This window comes from Anopheles merus, chromosome 3R (assembly GCF_017562075.2).
Source record: "Anopheles merus strain MAF chromosome 3R, AmerM5.1, whole genome shotgun sequence".
NCBI lineage: Eukaryota > Metazoa > Arthropoda > Insecta > Diptera > Culicidae > Anopheles > Anopheles merus.
Genome location: NC_054084.1, coordinates 32,720,945 through 32,739,000, shown reverse-complemented (window position 1 = coordinate 32,739,000; position 18,056 = coordinate 32,720,945). Strand labels below are relative to the sequence as shown.

The window sequence follows — 18,056 nt, the reverse complement described above, 5'->3', positions numbered from 1 at the left end:
AAATGTGAACTTTATTTAAAAATCCAATTGTTGTACGCTGGCCATTTTAGTGCTTCCCGTGTTGCGGCGGTGCTTAAAGCATTGTATGTTAGATAGGTTTGGTTGGGACTGGGAAAACAGTATCAACCACAAAGTGGTGCAAAAAAGAGTGTATCGTTAAAGAGTAGATTTTTTAAAAACCATTATCATTTTATTGTTGTAGGTGGTATTTTTAATGCGCCTTTTTACTTTTAATGCTCTTAATATTTGCTATAGAAGTTGAAAGGAATTAACGTGAAAAAGAAAAAAGTGGTAGATAAAAGCTTTTTCAAACTTTGAATTGATTGATCGATAAACTATTATTGAAGCAGAAATGAATTTGTTATTTGGTTTGCTCAATATATCTCCTTCATGTATTAAACAGTTGAATGTTCTAAAAATAAAAAATATATATGTATAAAGAGTAACGTTTGCATTTAAAAATGGACAAACATTTGCGATTGTTCATGGGTTTATCTTCACCTGCACAACATTTGACACCTGTATCAGTCGAACTCTAGCCGTGACGGCCAAACAAGTAAAGCCAACATGGTTTAGAAGCGTGCGCGATCAAAGAACGGTAAACCGTATCGTCTAAAACGGACTCTTTGCGGTACTTTGTGGACGTCGTATAAGCCTGTTGCGGCATCTACAACATTTTGACACTATTCGATAATAATCAGGCCATCGCAAGAAAGCCCAGTTTCGAAAGGACGACGATCCTGAACGATGGTTCCAAAGAAAGCTGAATAATAAAGCCCGAGAGATATGTGGCTGCGTTAGCTTGGCTGGGAGGTCGATGCAACCGGCCAAAGAGTGACATAGTACCTGAGGTAAATGCACAAACATATCACGCAGCAGAAATCGCGTCCACTGGCTTGGCAGCGGCAAGCAATTGCACCGATAATCAGTGCGATCATTTTAGGCGAATGTTTGAATTAAATTTCGATATATTTCTGAACCAACATGATTGAAAAGTTCTACTTCTAGTCAAAGTATACAAAAACTAAGTAGAAATTGAGAAAAATCAAAGCTAGATCTTTAAATATGCCTGCAAGCATGTCTTTCTCCCCCATGGCGAACATATCCGACAACTAACGTCAGGCTGCTCGCAAGGTCGTAGATGTATTGTTGCAAGTAAGCTTAAATAATTACCGTTCTAGGGATGTTGTTGCAAAGTTGGCGATATAATCCTCGATTTTTTTCTACAGCCAGCCGAAAAAAATCCATTTTTTAAATGCAAACGTTTATAACTTAGTTCAATTCAAAAACCGTAATTCTTGTTGTGAAATTGTGGTTTATGTATTGTGTTTAGAGCATTTACTTTAGCAAAATTGTCAACTAAAATACTGGTTTGTATTGCTATATTTTCCAATGTTTAGATCTATGCCTTTAACAGCCGTTATCGCTAAATTTTGACTTTAACTCACCTATTTATGTCTCGAAGGCACCAATTGTTGACAGCGTGTCATAAGTTTGGCTCTAAGGCATCAAGTTCTGACTGTGAGTCAATTGCTTTATTTACAATATTCCAAGCTGTGTGTTCCAAAATTATTAAAATTAACTTAAGTAGTTTAAATACCATTGGACCCTTTTCCGTTTGAAGTTCGTAGGCTGAAATTTCAGCCTCTCAGCTGTTTGCATTGTATAGAATAAAGTGTGTGTAAGAGTGTGAGTATAATATAAAGGTGGGCTTATCCCAAGTTGTATGAATTTAGAAGGCTGATTTTTATCGCTTCTGTTTCTGAATTAAGATTTTAAGAGTGTTTTGTGTATTCGTAAAGCCTCCGGAAAGCTTGTTTGAGCAAAAGTTTTCACTCGTTCAGTCAAAAAGTGATGTTCAAAATTGGTTATAAAAAAATGCTATGAGACCACCTGGACTACAAACACTTTGATACTAGATTCCACCACGTGATCTTTTTAATGCAGCTTGGGATAAATGTAAACAACACCGTGTTTTCGAGCAGGTACTCGAACCTAATTCTAGCTTTGAGGCTAGAATAATCTAGACTGAAAATTGCAGGCTAGTTTTATGTGTGGTTTTGTATTGAGTGTTTACATGATTTCAGCCTCCAACTGTCAAACTCCATACAAAAAACTAACTAGAATCGTGAAGGCCCCCATTGATAGAATTTAAAATGTAAAAATTGTTATGTAAATTTTGGAAGTTTTAATGGAGTAAAAGAAGATGGTATGTATTTTCAGGTGTAAAAATTGCATTAGAATTTCATAAATTGCATTGTTTTATTCGCAAAAAAAAAATCCAAAATTTACACGGTTATATGGAAAAAATCCAAAAATCCAGTTACACGGTTATATGACAACATGATTTATAATTACAATTGTCAAAAATCTGCTCAAATATCTTGCAAAATTGTCATGATTTCTACACGAGTCAAACATTTTCAAAACTTACAGACAAAAATAGGTGCATTAGAGTCAGCAATTGAAGCGTACTGCCAAAAATGTATGCTTTAGAGGCAAGCATTGACGCGCACTGTCAAAAATTGATGCCTTAGAGCCAACAATTGATGCCTTTGGTGGCAACGACTGCAAGTAAATACTCTTGTTTTCATATCGTAGTGAGAATTCTTTGTCTGTAAAAAGGTTAAGCGTACAATTCATACATAAAATGTAAACGCACACGATGGTCAAAACCTTGGTGTACCTTGTTGTTAAATGTAAAAGTTAATTTTACTCTAATTGAAACATTTTTAAGTTAAATTGTTATTCAAAAAGGCAAAAACAAAACTGTGACAAACTTTGCCAACGATATTGAAACCAATCCTTTACCGGATTGTCCTTTCCAGCATCTCCTTCTCCTGGGGGAGGGAACTATTAATTGACAAGTGGTAATTAAATGCCACACAACTGCAACTGCAAAGCGAAAAAAAAAGGCAGACGGATTAGTGTGGTTGTCGTTCAAGTGGTTGGCTATAATTTAACCATTCTTTACCTTCCACGCAACCAGGGCACAACTCTCAACAACTCAACGACTCGGCACCAGGGTAGACGTCTTGTGTGCTCTGTACAGGGTTTAAGAAATAAAATTACCACCCTCCAGTGTGGTACACAAGGAAAGTGGGGGATAAGCCTGAACAAATGCAGCACGGAGGGGGTAGGCGGAGAGTGTAAGGATTGGGTTTTATACTTTGCTTGCTGTACCTTGTTGTTGGCAGAAACAAAAGAAATGCAATCGTACTTACGCACATTACGCACCGGGGCCTGTGCGAAGCCACAACTGCACCGAGGGACTGCTGCTGCTGCTGCTGCATTTTCTTCCCGCCGTGTGGGTTAAGGCGTTAATGGGGGAAATGAAAAAAAAAGTCCTACCGAGTCTTAATGCGTTCCCTACACGCATTTGCGTACGTTGGAGAGGGGGAGGGGTGGTTGTGAAATTCTCCCATTCTTTCGACACTCGATCTTTTACGCCCCGGTAAGGATGTGTGCACGCGGTTGGATGTGTATATATGGGTTCGCTTTAGAGGCTTTCGTAAAGAAAAGGCTTCCTTCTTTGCTTCTTGCACCTTCTTCCAAACAGAGACGTACTCCAGCGTCTCAAAACTATTATTACGACCATACTGGAGTGTGTATGTGTGTGTGTGTGTGTGCGAAAATTGTGCGCAGAAAATCTCGCCTGTCCCGATGGGGGGTCGCCCTTTTGTGCGTAGCAGCAGTACCTCAGCACGCGTTACCGTTTCAGTGCGTACACGCCTCGGGTTGCGCCTGGTCTGCGTAGGAAAAATTGAAATGAAAGGAAAAAACTGCACACACATGCATACACACGCAAGGACATATGAAGGAACGACAAAAAAATGAAAAAAAAAACCGGATGGAAAAAAATGAAGGTGATGAAAATGTGATTGCTTTAAGGATTCCCTGGGAAGAAGGATCTGATGGCCCTCACGCGCAGCAGTTGAGATGAATGACAAAGCGAAACGGATGGACAGATTTATGAGTGATGGAGACGGGCAGGAAGAGGAAGAAAAAAATAATTATCATCACTCGCTTCCCTCTCTCTCCCGCTCGTCGCCCATGTATGTGTATGTTGTACCCCAGCAATCGAACGACAGGAAATGTGTGAAAGGCTTCACTTTGGGGGAAGTGTTAAAATTAACAGCTGCACCAGCAATAAGACACACACACACATACGCGCACATGCACGTGTGCATGGTGTGGCATTGATGCATTTTTGTGCAGGGGGAGGAGGGGGGGAATGTCCTACACGCAATGGAATGGAATTAGAATCGAGTGACGACGGGAGAAGTGAGTTGTAAATTGGAACAGCGCAGCGCAGAAACCTTTTGGGTGGAGTAAAGGGAAAAATGCATTCTGCAATGCTCCCCACTTCAACTGTATGTGTGTTCAGCCCGAGCGGCGGATAGTGGAAATAAGACACCAGCATGTGCGACATCGTTGGCTTGTCCCAGGATATCGCAGCAATATCGAGTTGCTCGGACGCGAACCACGGACGCTGTGTGGAGGTGAACTCCGTGAAGTTTCGTAATAATTCCCGTTGCACCCGGGAATATCCTACGGACACACATACCTTGCGGATAGGGACGGTTGCATCGCCTGCCGGGGTGTTATGGCCGGTGGGATGGAGTCGTCACTGCTCCGATCTGATCTCTCGGTCCTGTCGCGCGCGAGAGTGCGTGCGTGAATAATGATGATTGATTGAAGTGCGTACGACTGAATGGGTGTGTGTGTAGGACGCGCTTGCAGGGCTTATTGTGTGACGGTGACAGGGCTTGTGTGAAGTAGTAGCAGCAGCAGCAGCAGCAGCAGCAGCCACCGCCACCACCGTCGTGTGTGGCGCCCGGGAATTGAAACGTAAAACAATGCCACTTTCATCACACACACGCGCGCAGAATTTGCACCTCATCATTATGATGGCCCCGATTTTAGTCCTGCTGCTGCTGCTGAGGTGTCGCTCTTTGATATGACGTTTGTTTGAGCGGGTTTATAATTTGATGGCAACCATGTTGTGCTATGTTATGTGTGTTTTTTTTGTTCGCTGCTCTGCGGCTGTGTTTTCTTTTTTTTTCTCTTTTCCTGTACGCCCCGACACCTTTCCCGAAGGGGAGGTGTTTGTGACGGTGATGTTTTAATATGCTTTCTTGCTGTCACATGAGTCGCTGCCACCGCCTGGCGTGTCGTATTAATGATGCCATCGAAATGAACAATGTTTGATGAGAGCTGATGGTGGGCGCCGCCACACCGGTAATGAGATTCCGAAGCCGGGGATGCCTTTTTAAGGTCGCGTTTTTTTTTTTTCGCGTGAACCAGTGATTGAAGAGCAGCGATGTTGGAAAATGGGGATGAATGCGAATCCTTTTCAGTGCGTTTCAAAGATTCACTGTATGACGGGCAATAATGTGTGTGATGTCGTTGTGATGATATTGTTGTTCTGTTTTTAGTGTTCGATGAGCTTGTATTAGTTGAATTGTGGGTTAGAATGTCATGCCCGTCGTAGTTTGCGTTTGGAATATTTAGAAGATGTGTTTGGTTATATCGTGTAACCAGTAACTATATTGTTTGCCGGTTTTATAAACGGTTTACCGCGAGTGACAGATATTAAAATTGATAAAAAGTCGGAGAAAATATTATCATTAATTTTGTATTACTTTCCATGGGGACAATAGAAAATTTAAAAATTCAAAAATGTCAGCGTAATGAAAGGCTTTTGTAATCTATTCTGATACTAGTTCTAGAAATAGTTTGTTTTGACACCAGTGACACCACCATTAATCAGTGTTGTTATTTGTCGAAATTTTTTATGATATTCGCAGTAAGCCGTTTTCAAAATAATTTTTCGTTCACGATATTCACAGTTATCATGACACGACTTTCCAAAAGCGACAATCATTTTTGTTATAACAGTCAGTGCTTTGCGATGACATGATTGCAAAACAAAAGTAGAATGAATGCTATTTGACATTTTTCATGTGACGCCAGAACTGCTTAATGGTGATTAATGGAGTTCATTTACAGGAATATAGAAATTCACGCGAAAACACTAAAAAGGACCCATTTTCGATGAAGATATAGTTCACTTAAAGTACGAAAAATCAAAAAGTCAAATGAATGTACCACAAAAATATCATCGTGTCAAATGAATTTTTTTCCCGTGATTGTCGAATAAAAGCGTGAATCTAGAATGCAATGCTTCAAAAAAGTATCATTTTGTAAAACTTTGTGTCGACGACTATCACCGTTGGCAGTACTGCTCATAATACATTTTGAGTGTCATGCGAATTGCATATTTATGGTCGTAACTTAATGACGACAACCAGTGCTGCAAAATGTCATGACTATCACGAGATTTTCACCAACGAAAACAATCAACATATCCGTGATAACTTGATGTTCATTGTTGATAGTCAATAAAAGTGCGTCATGACATGCTGAACACGACATGTGAATTCTTGAGTCCAACGCGATACTCTGACTGACAAGCTTAGCTTACTGCCCGCATAAGCACAATCATGACTATTGCTGGCTGTGTACAGTGCTGCCAAATATCACTGTTTCATTCACCAACGCTCATGACTGAAACGAACCTCAAATCAGCTCACGTACACAAGTGCGATGATCAGACGCAAGATGAACATAGTCGTTGTGACGTGTGACCAGATTGGTGACATTGCAGCAACCACCTCTTGGTCGGTCACTTTGACGTGACTTTGTTTGTCTGTGATCAATTTCGAAATGTCAGGGGTTCTATCACGAGCACTCGTGATTGAAATGAAATTCATTTCGGTTCACGTACACATGTGCGATGATCAGAGGTAAGACGCACATGGTCGTTGTGACGTCTGATCTGATTGGTGATATTTTGGTAAACAACTCCTGGTCAATCAGTTTGTCGTGATTTTTTGGTATCTTATTATCGCGATAGACTTAGAATATACGTGGCGCGGGCGAGTGGTGTTTTATTAACCATGTGCATATGATTACAAGCAGTAGTCGGTTCTGCTAGCTGGTTAAATGATCCCGCATCCTACATATATTGCCAGACTCATTTTGCTGATCCAAACGTTTATGTATGAACTCTCGTAAGCAGTGCACATGCAAAGATTACCACTTCATAATGTATTTATTAATTACTCTAGAAAAACACTTAGACCCACAAACAGCCGGCACTGGAATTTCAGGCGATTTGGAAGAAGGGAAGGAAGAGTCAGTACGACTTTTAGCGGACATTACCTAAGTTTCTTGTCAAGATGACCAATTTTACGCTGTTCGATGGTAACGGGAATCCTATGTTAATGATGATCTCCGGGGGCGGATACACGGGCTGTTGTTGGTGGCAGTGGATAGACGCTAGGTGTCAGCATACCGTGCCCGTTAGAAAATCCGTACCCGTGCGCGGTGTCAATTGCGCCAAAGGTGGATTATGAAAGGTGCAGGAATTTGGTGGCTTTGTCTAGAGTTAGTGCTTTCGGATTTGAAAATAATAAAACCAGGATGTAAAACAAAAACTATCTACCTTTTCATCCATCTACAAAACATCTTTTTATATTTGCACTATGGAGAAACTAACAAATTACACGCCTCGTATGCTAAGAATATCATCGATTCGATTAAAATTATTACACTAACAGCACAGTGAATGAGGAGGTGCCGCTGAAGTGAGTTCACATCCGAGGAGCTCTGCTTGATCGTTTTCTAACCGAATTCGAACGCCGACGCAACTACTGGAAAACTGCCTACTTTATCTTTTTGAGTCGACCGGATTCTTAGGCCGGTTCCTTGGCCAGACGCTTTACTTCGTTTTGCCAAAATTCTCGATCGTACCGACCATGACCAAAAGGCAATCTCCGTCAGTTGGTCGAGTTTGCCGTTCATGAGCATGGTGTAAACCTTGATAATGTTCTCTTTGTTCACCAGCTTGCCGGCATAGCCCGTGAACACTTCTGTGACCTGAAACGCCTGTAATTCGAAACGCTGGAAACGGCGCATCATGCGCACAGCACATCATATTATGCGCGCATTACAACACAGCGCTTAAAGTACGCGACTGTGCGGAAAAAATGGAGACCAAACCTCAAGTGCTCAAAGAGCGGACAGGGCTCAAAAACTCAAAGCGCATAGCATGTTAAGAGCACAAAAAGCGCACCGTTCTCGTAGACCAAACTGTGCGAAAAGTGCTAGCACAATGCACTATGTGCAACACTACGAACAGCTCATTCATTGTCAGGATGGGAATTATTTCCTGGAGCGTCCTGTAGTTCTACAGGATCCGCTGCACGCCACGGTAAATGTTATAATGCTCAGCGTCGGTGATGTTTTGGGTTCATTATACGCGATATCGAATCCAGTGGATTCACAGCCAAGTAGATGCTTATCTCGGCGATGGCATGCAACAGCATGGTGACATCAAAGCGAGCAAATGTGGTAGTCAAAACTGGATCGGTCAGAGAATCAGCCGGCACGTCAAATGGCCTGCACCGTCGTAATCGTGGCAATGCACTCCTGTATACATCCAGCGTTGGTTAGTAACCGACAGCGAGCGGGTATCCTTTGAAACCGGCAACACTCGGAGAAACAGCTACATCACACGGTAGAAGCTGTTGAAACGCAATCTAACTAAGCTGGAAAAACTTCACGCGAGCTTATTACATTATAAACCGTTCCTAAAAATAGCAAATAATAATGTTTATCAATCAACCGAGTGAAAGAAAGAAGCAAAACTTACCATGAATTAAGTATGAGTGCTAAGTATGACACCAGCATCCAACGCTGGTGCATGGTTCCAAAATATGAAGCCGTTACTTCGATCCCATGCTACGTGTGCTTCGACTTGCTGATATGTTAAATGGTATGAAACACGAACCGTTTGCAATTTTATCTCCTAGCTTCGAATAACAAACCAAACCGTTTTCCGCTTGCTATGCCTCTTGAAATGTAAATATTAAACACACATCAACAACAATCGTTCTCCAAGCCCAAGGTGTATGGAGACCAGGCTGCTCATAGCCTGTTTTTTAATTTCCAAATTTGTACGACACATCTTAATATTAGTGACTTAATAGAATGGCATATTATGATTGAAACCCGTAACCGTTTAAATAGACTTAAAGCGACAACGTTTTTTGCGACAATTTCGCTCACGTTTTTGGTGAATTGCATTGATAAATTTGACACCGAGTAGATCAAAGTAGCTCAGTTTACCCAGTCAACCTGCTTGTTTTTTGTTTAAAAAAAAACATAAAAAAACAAGTTGAATTGTGCTCAATTTTATTTTTCTTTTAGTTTGGCATTAATCTGGCTGGAACAAACTGGATAATTTGATTCTATTTGGTGCAGCAGAATTATTGCGCTAGGCAAGTAGCTCTGTTTGCAAAATTGGGCTACTTTCTGTCACGCGCGACGCTGCCGCCCTATGTCTTTTTGAACGGTAACGGAAAGACATCACTATGGAATAGTTTGGATTATTTCGTCAAAATTTATTATTGTTCAATAGCATTTTATCTACACAATTTGATACATTATATATGCCTGTGATTGTATTAACTGTTGGTTTTTACAATAACGAAATAATATGATCCAGTTTATACAAAAGTTGAAATTTATAAAAAATATAAATTTGACATTAATTAAATCGAAATTTTGACGAGTAGATTTTAATTCTGTCCCATCGTTGAAACGGTAGCATCCTTTTGATGTAGTCGAACACTTCGCTGTTATCATTCAAGTGGATTGGAAGTCCGTTATTGCGTGCCAAATTTTACTCTAAATTAAAAAAAAAAAACAAAAACAAAATGGAAGCCTCGGGAAGTGGTAGTGGACAGCCGAAGCGGAAAACGTATGCGAAGCGGAAAACGTATGCGTCTACTGCTTGGAAGTTATTGAAGAAGGTTGAAGATCGACTTGTGTGCAACATCGATCCACAAAATGGCTGCCAGTATGAGCAGGCGCGTTATGAAGGAGGCAACTTCATACGCCATTTCCGGCTATGCCACGAAGAGCTGGCTCGGCTTCATGGGTTTTTCGACAAAGAAAACGAGCCCCCCAAGCGCAAAAAAGTGGTCGCTAAAAGATATGTTGCGATCGACCACGAAACTATGTTTCATGCTAGCGTTGATCTAGTCACAGTCAACAACCTCCCCTATAGTTGTTTCGAATGGCCTGCTTTCCGGAAGGTTTGGGGTGCGTGTTGTGATGCACTAGGCATAGTTATAAATCGCGAGAACATTAAAACACACGTCCGAGCGGTTGTGTCACGTGTAGTGGATAGTCTCGCCAACGAAATGCGCGAGAAACTTATATGTTTGAAAGTGGATTCCGCTGTACGTTATAACAGGCATGTACTAGGAGTGAATGCCCAATACGAGCTGGACGGTATAATGGTGTGTCGTACCTTGGGTAAGTAAGTCGATTTACAAAAAATGTGCATATATATATATATATATATATATATATATATATATATATATATATATATATATATATATATATATATATTTATCTCTCTCTCTAAAGGTTCTGTTGGACTTTAATTTTGTTATGTTATCATTGTTATTGTTATTTTACAGCAATGCTAGAAGTCAACGAAAGCCAGACCGCCAAATTCATTAAAAACAGAATCCTAGATGTGTTAAAACGCTACAAATTAAAGTTAGAACAGATTTTTTCGATTACAACCGACAATGGCGCAAATATGCTAGCAGCTGCCAAACAATTGCAACAACAGTTTGTTGCGGTTCAGGCGCAATTTCATGGGATGATCGACGATGAGGACACTACAGCTGAAGATAGCTTCATGGAAGCCTTAATGGGAGAGCTTTTTGAACAATTTACCATAACACGTTGTTCTATTCATACACTGCAGTTAGCTTTAAATGATGTTGTGAGAAATGAAGATGACTTCATTAGAACAATCACTAACATTGTGAAGCAATCGAGGAAAGTAAAATATAATCCCTTTTTCGACTGCCACAAGGAAAAGCGTCCTCCGCTGTGGTCGCCTACGCGTTGGGGTGGAAAATATAAAATGGTGCGGTTCATAGGCAAACGCGAGCAGTTTTTTACGACACTTGGAGAGCAGTACCCCGAACTAGGTAATTTTGTTAAATGTACTTTACCAAAATCAAAACTTTACCAAAATCACACTAAACACATCTGTCCACTTCGGATAGAAAACATTCTTCTTGACCACAACCAAAAATTGCACAGTTAATCTAGATCTTGAACACACACTACATACATTCAGCTGCACATCTGTTCACTTCACAATCATTCATGTTTTCGTCATGCAGTGTAGTTCACTCTCTTACAAATAGTACCAACAATGTTACCCATCCCATCGATCATTTCAGAATTTTCCTCCTTCCTCGTGGTTTAAACCATTATCTATCCATTACAATTATTGAAATGTTATTATTTGTATTATGCTTTATATTTATTCAGATGTTAATTAGCAAAAATTCAAACTCTTCTTTTTATTCCTACCCAGTGATTGATGATGAGTCATGGACCATTATTAAAGAATACGAGGAGGCCTTCAGACCTTTCTACAAGGTAACCAAGCTGATGCAAACTTTGCATCAGCCGTTTTCGGAGTTCTACATCCAATGGCTAAATGGTGTTCGTGAACTAAAACTTTTGAAAAACAATCGGTTTGTGACACCGTTATCAAACGGTTTGATGAACCGGTTGAACCTCCTAAAAGACAGCCAATTATTCCGAGCCGCATTGTATTTGGATCCTAGATTCAATTTCTTGGATTCTAAAGTATTCAGTCTTGAGGAAAAGGAATCAACCCAGGTAAGGATGTAAGGATACCGTCATACCGCTTTTTATATCGTTATGAATGTCTTCTGACAATAATATGTCCTAAGGACAACACATTTCACCAGTTAGATAAAAACTTCATTATTAACAAAGTATTGTTATTGTCACTTTTCTACAGGAGTATTTGATGCGAATTTGGGAGAGAGTCCATGCGCTTTGCTCTGCTAATAATGCACCGTTTGAACTATCACCCGATAATTCCATCAATGAATCTGCAGCATCCGTAGTAGAGGATTTGGACGATTTCCTTACCGATATGTACGGTGGCACGCTGAGCACATTGACACATAACTCTAAAACTGTAGATAGTATTCGGCAGCAGATCAAAATGCTGGAAATTGAGCCTCGACAACCACACACGTGCGATGTATGGAAGCACTGGTTGGCCAGAAAGGCATCACACCCGGAGCTTTTTGCTGTGGCTATGGTGGTGCTTTCTGCGCCGTCAAACCAAGCATCGGTCGAAAGAGCGTTTAGCGCTTTGGCTCTTGTGCTTACGAGCCATCGAACTGGCATGGCTGATGATCTGTTGGAGAATACGTTGTTGGTTAAACTTAACCAGCCCATCGTTGAGAAAGTAATGCCAACGCTTTATCCTTGGAAGGACTTCAAGGAAAATATTAACCAATAATAGTGATCGAATTGATACCAGTTAGTATGACTAATTTATATGAACTCATGTGTATATAGTTATGAATATTTTAACTTTATAGTTAGCACTTTTTCAGTATTTTATTAGCTTTCATTGTCACCATTGAATTTTTACTGAAAAGTAGTATAGACTGTTATGAATTTTGATGTGTATATATTTATGAATTATTTAGCTTTACTTAGTACTTTACCTTTTCCAGAGCGTTAGTACTCTACCAGTACCAGTTTATTAGTTTTGCAAACCTGAATTTCTATTTATTAGTATTACTAACTGTTATGAATTTAGATGTATATTATTTCGTATGGTTATTCGTAGCTATTATACTATTTAAATAAAGAGAGATGAACTACAGACACATAATATAAGTATTGCTCATTACGGCCTTATAAGACGGAGGAAAATACTGTCATTTCTCATTTGGCATTTATCTGTCAATCCTAGACTTTGGCACAAAAAAAACTTTCTTGTTGTCACATTTAACATTTATTATTTGATTTATTGATTTTTTTGGCTTCATCCGAAAGAATCATTCGTTGTGTTCGTTATCAATAAATTCAATACGCTCCACCGACATTGACAGTAAAAACCACTTTCGAGCAAATCGGAATTGAGGATACCGAATTCCGATTTTCCGACTGGCATCTATCTGTCAAGCCCTGTTTGAAGGATACATTCCAAAACCGAAATACAGTATTTTCCTCCGTCTCATAAGGCCCTTATTTGTTAACGTTTGATAGCAGTTTATTATTTAATGCTCTAGATAGGATTAAGCTTACAAGCAATATCCAAACAGCATTTCAAATGTTTGAAGAACTTTAAGTAAAGATAATTAAGATTTTGAGAATGTTTTATGTATTCGTCATGTTACTAGTCCTGTCAAAAAGGAAAGATAAAATCTGGTTTAAGAAAAAACAAGTTATGAGACTACATGGCCTGTTAGCAGAGATTGACAGATGTCGCCCACGCTGTCGCTCATTTGAAGCAATAAAAATCATAAAAATCATAATGTTTAAATTGTTTTTAAAAAACACATGAAGCTGTCAAATTTATAGGAATCGCTTATTGCGAATTCGCATATAGTCTGTTCCCGAGTTACGCGGTTCTCGACATACAAGCATTCGGAGATACGCGGGTTTCTTAATTAGACAGATCAAATGTCAAACAACTACAATTCGCTTCAAGTTCAGTATAAATTGCATTTTTGATAACACATTGAAACCGCTATAAATCCAGAAATGGGGTCCATCACGATTCTAGTCAGCTTTTTGTATGGAGTTTGAAAGTTGGAGGCTGAAATCATGTAAACACTCCATACAAAACCACACAAATAAATAGCCTGCAATTTTCAGTCTAGATTATTCTAGCCTCAAAGCTAGAATTAGATTCGAGTACCTGCAGAAAAAAATGACAAAACACGGTGTTGTTTACATTTACCGCAAGGTGCATTAAAGAGATTAGGTGGTGGAATCTAGAATCAAAGTGTATGTAGACCAAGTGGTTGCATAGCAGCTTTTAATAATCAATTTTAAACATCACTTTTTGACAGGACGCGTGATTTGACTTAGGGCTTGGTACTTGTTTCGACGCAGCGTATCGCAACGCATTGCGTGACGCATGCTGGTATCTGTTCGCTGCGTTCTGCATGGATATGGCAACGCATTTTACAAAGAAAAAAATCAACAAACAGCAATAATGCCTCTTATTTATAGGTACTGATGTGATTATAATGTTAAATTACAACTGTAAAATCATTTCCAGTTCTGCTCAAAACATGCAAAACATGTTTTCGCTTGTTTATTGCATATTGCATACTGATCCGCACACACCTGTTTTGCAGCAATTACGAAATTACTTTCATTACATTTATTTTGTTTTGTTAATAAAATTATTTAGTAGTCCAATTACACGCAAAACTGCGCTCGAAACAATTTAACGTGAAAAAATATCGATTTTCACCCGATATGGTTAAACCATTTTGACAGACGCATCACGACGTGCGTCGAAATAGAAATTTTTCTACTTTGACGCTGCGTCGTGCGTCGTTAACGCATGCGTCTGTCAAATCCCATACATTTTGGCAAAATCGCAACGCATTGCGTCGGAACAAGTACCGCTCTCTTAGGGCGGTGGCAACGCTTTTTCGCATGCGATTTTATCGGACGGCCAGTCAAATATTTATATGGGATTTGACAGATAACGTCGGACGACGAAATCGCACGTCCGACGTTATCTGTCAAATCCCATATAAATCTCATCCGATAAAATCGCATCCGATCAGCGTTGCCACCGCCCTTAGGCAGCGGTCAGAACTTCGCCGCATGCGATTTTGCCGCAAGCTTTTGTATGGGATTTGACGTTAATGACAGCACTTGCGAATCTGCCGCATGCGACGATGCGGCAAAATCAAAATCATTTGATTTTCCGCATCGCCGCATGCGATTATATTTCAGATGTCAAATGCCTAAAATCATATCAATGAATGATTATCTTTATAAAGAAACAACAAAATATCATTATAATACCTTGAAAAGCTAGAAAATTAAGAAAACTCTTTTCTTGCCGCATGCGGCGAAGTTCTGACCATTACCTTACGCAGAAAATCGAGATATGAAGTTTCTTTTCTGTCCACATTAATAGCGTATCTCGGGAACAGCCTGTAGATCAGTACAGGCGGTCCCCGAGATACACGGTACCTCTTATACGCGGATTCGGAGATACACGGTTTTCTAAATTTGACAGTGCTTTGAGCAAATTGTACTGATTTGACACATAAATTGTAAATTGCCAAATAATTTCCGTTTCGATCGAATGTTAATAACTATTTCAAAAGGTTTAAAATTGTTATATTCAGTCAGAATCATATCAAATAATTCATTAAGTGACCGCCTGTACAGTATACGCTCGGTAATCCGCACTTGATTGAGTGCAGATTATCGAGCATGTGGATTAGAAAGGTACTTATTACCGAGCGTATAGTGTAAAAAAATGCTGAAACCCAATTTTTGGTATACTGAATTAAAAGCATTCCTAGGATGTGAAGTAAAAATTTTGGACATAATCCAAATAAGTTAATTATTTAAATGAAAAATATATCTGTCCAGGATAATACAGGTGAAGGTTAAAAGGTGGAATTTCAAATTAGGGAGCTAAATTGCTTATATTATGTACATCACTTTTTGTGCTGTGGAAAAGAAAAAAAATCCAAAAGTAATGGTGTGTTAAGCTCTAGTGATTATAAACTACTATCAAACGTTAACAAAAAATGAGCAATACTTATATTATGTGTCTGTAGTTCATCTCTCTTTATTTAAATAGTATAATAGCTACGAATAACCATACGAAATAATATACATCTAAATTCATAACAGTTAGTAATACTAATAAATAGAAATTCAGGTTTGCAAAACTAATAAACTGGTACTGGTAGAGTACTAACGCTCTGGAAAAGGTAAAGTACTAAGTAAAGCTAAATAATTCATAAATATATACACATCAAAATTCATAACAGTCTATACTACTTTTCAGTAAAAATTCAATGGTGACAATGAAAGCTAATAAAATACTGAAAAAGTGCTAACTATAAAGTTAAAATATTCATAACTATATACACATGAGTTCATATAAATTAGTCATACTAACTGGTATCAATTCGATCACTATTATTGGTTAATATTTTCCTTGAAGTCCTTCCAAGGATAAAGCGTTGGCATTACTTTCTCAACGATGGGCTGGTTAAGTTTAACCAACAACGTATTCTCCAACAGATCATCAGCCATGCCAGTTCGATGGCTCGTAAGCACAAGAGCCAAAGCGCTAAACGCTCTTTCGACCGATGCTTGGTTTGACGGCGCAGAAAGCACCACCATAGCCACAGCAAAAAGCTCCGGGTGTGATGCCTTTCTGGCCAACCAGTGCTTCCATACATCGCACGTGTGTGGTTGTCGAGGCTCAATTTCCAGCATTTTGATCTGCTGCCGAATACTATCTACAGTTTTAGAGTTATGTGTCAATGTGCTCAGCGTGCCACCGTACATATCGGTAAGGAAATCGTCCAAATCCTCTACTACGGATGCTGCAGATTCATTGATGGAATTATCGGGTGATAGTTCAAACGGTGCATTATTAGCAGAGCAAAGCGCATGGACTCTCTCCCAAATTCGCATCAAATACTCCTGTAGAAAAGTGACAATAACAATACTTTGTTAATAATGAAGTTTTTATCTAACTGGTGAAATGTGTTGTCCTTAGGACATATTATTGTCAGAAGACATTCATAACGATATAAAAAGCGGTATGACGGTATCCTTACATCCTTACCTGGGTTGATTCCTTTTCCTCAAGACTGAATACTTTAGAATCCAAGAAATTGAATCTAGGATCCAAATACAATGCGGCTCGGAATAATTGGCTGTCTTTTAGGAGGTTCAACCGGTTCATCAAACCGTTTGATAACGGTGTCACAAACCGATTGTTTTTCAAAAGTTTTAGTTCACGAACACCATTTAGCCATTGGATGTAGAACTCCGAAAACGGCTGATGCAAAGTTTGCATCAGCTTGGTTACCTTGTAGAAAGGTCTGAAGGCCTCCTCGTATTCTTTAATAATGGTCCATGACTCATCATCAATCACTGGGTAGGAATAAAAAGAAGAGTTTGAATTTTTGCTAATTAACATCTGAATAAATATAAAGCATAATACAAATAATAACATTTCAATAATTGTAATGGATAGATAATGGTTTAAACCACGAGGAAGGAGGAAAATTCTGAAATGATCGATGGGATGGGTAACATTGTTGGTACTATTTGTAAGAGAGTGAACTACACTGCATGACGAAAACATGAATGATTGTGAAGTGAACAGATGTGCAGCTGAATGTATGTAGTGTGTGTTCAAGATCTAGATTAACTGTGCAATTTTTGGTTGTGGTCAAGAAGAATGTTTTCTATCCGAAGTGGACAGATGTGTTTAGTGTGATTTTGGTAAAGTTTTGATTTTGGTAAAGTACATTTAACAAAATTACCTAGTTCGGGGTACTGCTCTCCAAGTGTCGTAAAAAACTGCTCGCGTTTGCCTATGAACCGCACCATTTTATATTTTCCACCCCAACGCGTAGGCGACCACAGCGGAGGACGCTTTTCCTTGTGGCAGTCGAAAAAGGGATTATATTTTACTTTCCTCGATTGCTTCACAATGTTAGTGATTGTTCTAATGAAGTCATCTTCATTTCTCACAACATCATTTAAAGCTAACTGCAGTGTATGAATAGAACAACGTGTTATGGTAAATTGTTCAAAAAGCTCTCCCATTAAGGCTTCCATGAAGCTATCTTCAGCTGTAGTGTCCTCATCGTCGATCATCCCATGAAATTGCGCCTGAACCGCAACAAACTGTTGTTGCAATTGTTTGGCAGCTGCTAGCATATTTGCGCCATTGTCGGTTGTAATCGAAAAAATCTGTTCTAACTTTAATTTGTAGCGTTTTAACACATCTAGGATTCTGTTTTTAATGAATTTGGCGGTCTGGCTTTCGTTGACTTCTAGCATTGCTGTAAAATAACAATAACAATGATAACATAACAAAATTA

The 18,056-nt window shown here is 39.2% G+C and overlaps 2 protein-coding genes across 7 annotated transcripts in view; one reads left to right on the top strand and one right to left on the bottom strand.

The window, feature by feature from the left end:
• LOC121597924 (ankyrin repeat domain-containing protein 29) overlaps positions 1–18,056 on the top strand; it is a 240,097-nt gene that overhangs the window by 56,393 nt on the left and 165,648 nt on the right. The gene's annotated exons all lie outside the window — the stretch shown is intronic.
• Positions 16,765–17,599, bottom strand: LOC121597928. The gene is made up of 2 exons (XM_041924261.1): positions 17,493–17,599; positions 16,765–17,097 (listed from the first exon to the last, which is right to left on the bottom strand). Exons 1-2 carry the CDS (start codon positions 17,557–17,559, stop codon positions 16,775–16,777), a joined length of 390 nt encoding a protein of 129 aa, XP_041780195.1. The 5' UTR covers positions 17,560–17,599; the 3' UTR covers positions 16,765–16,774.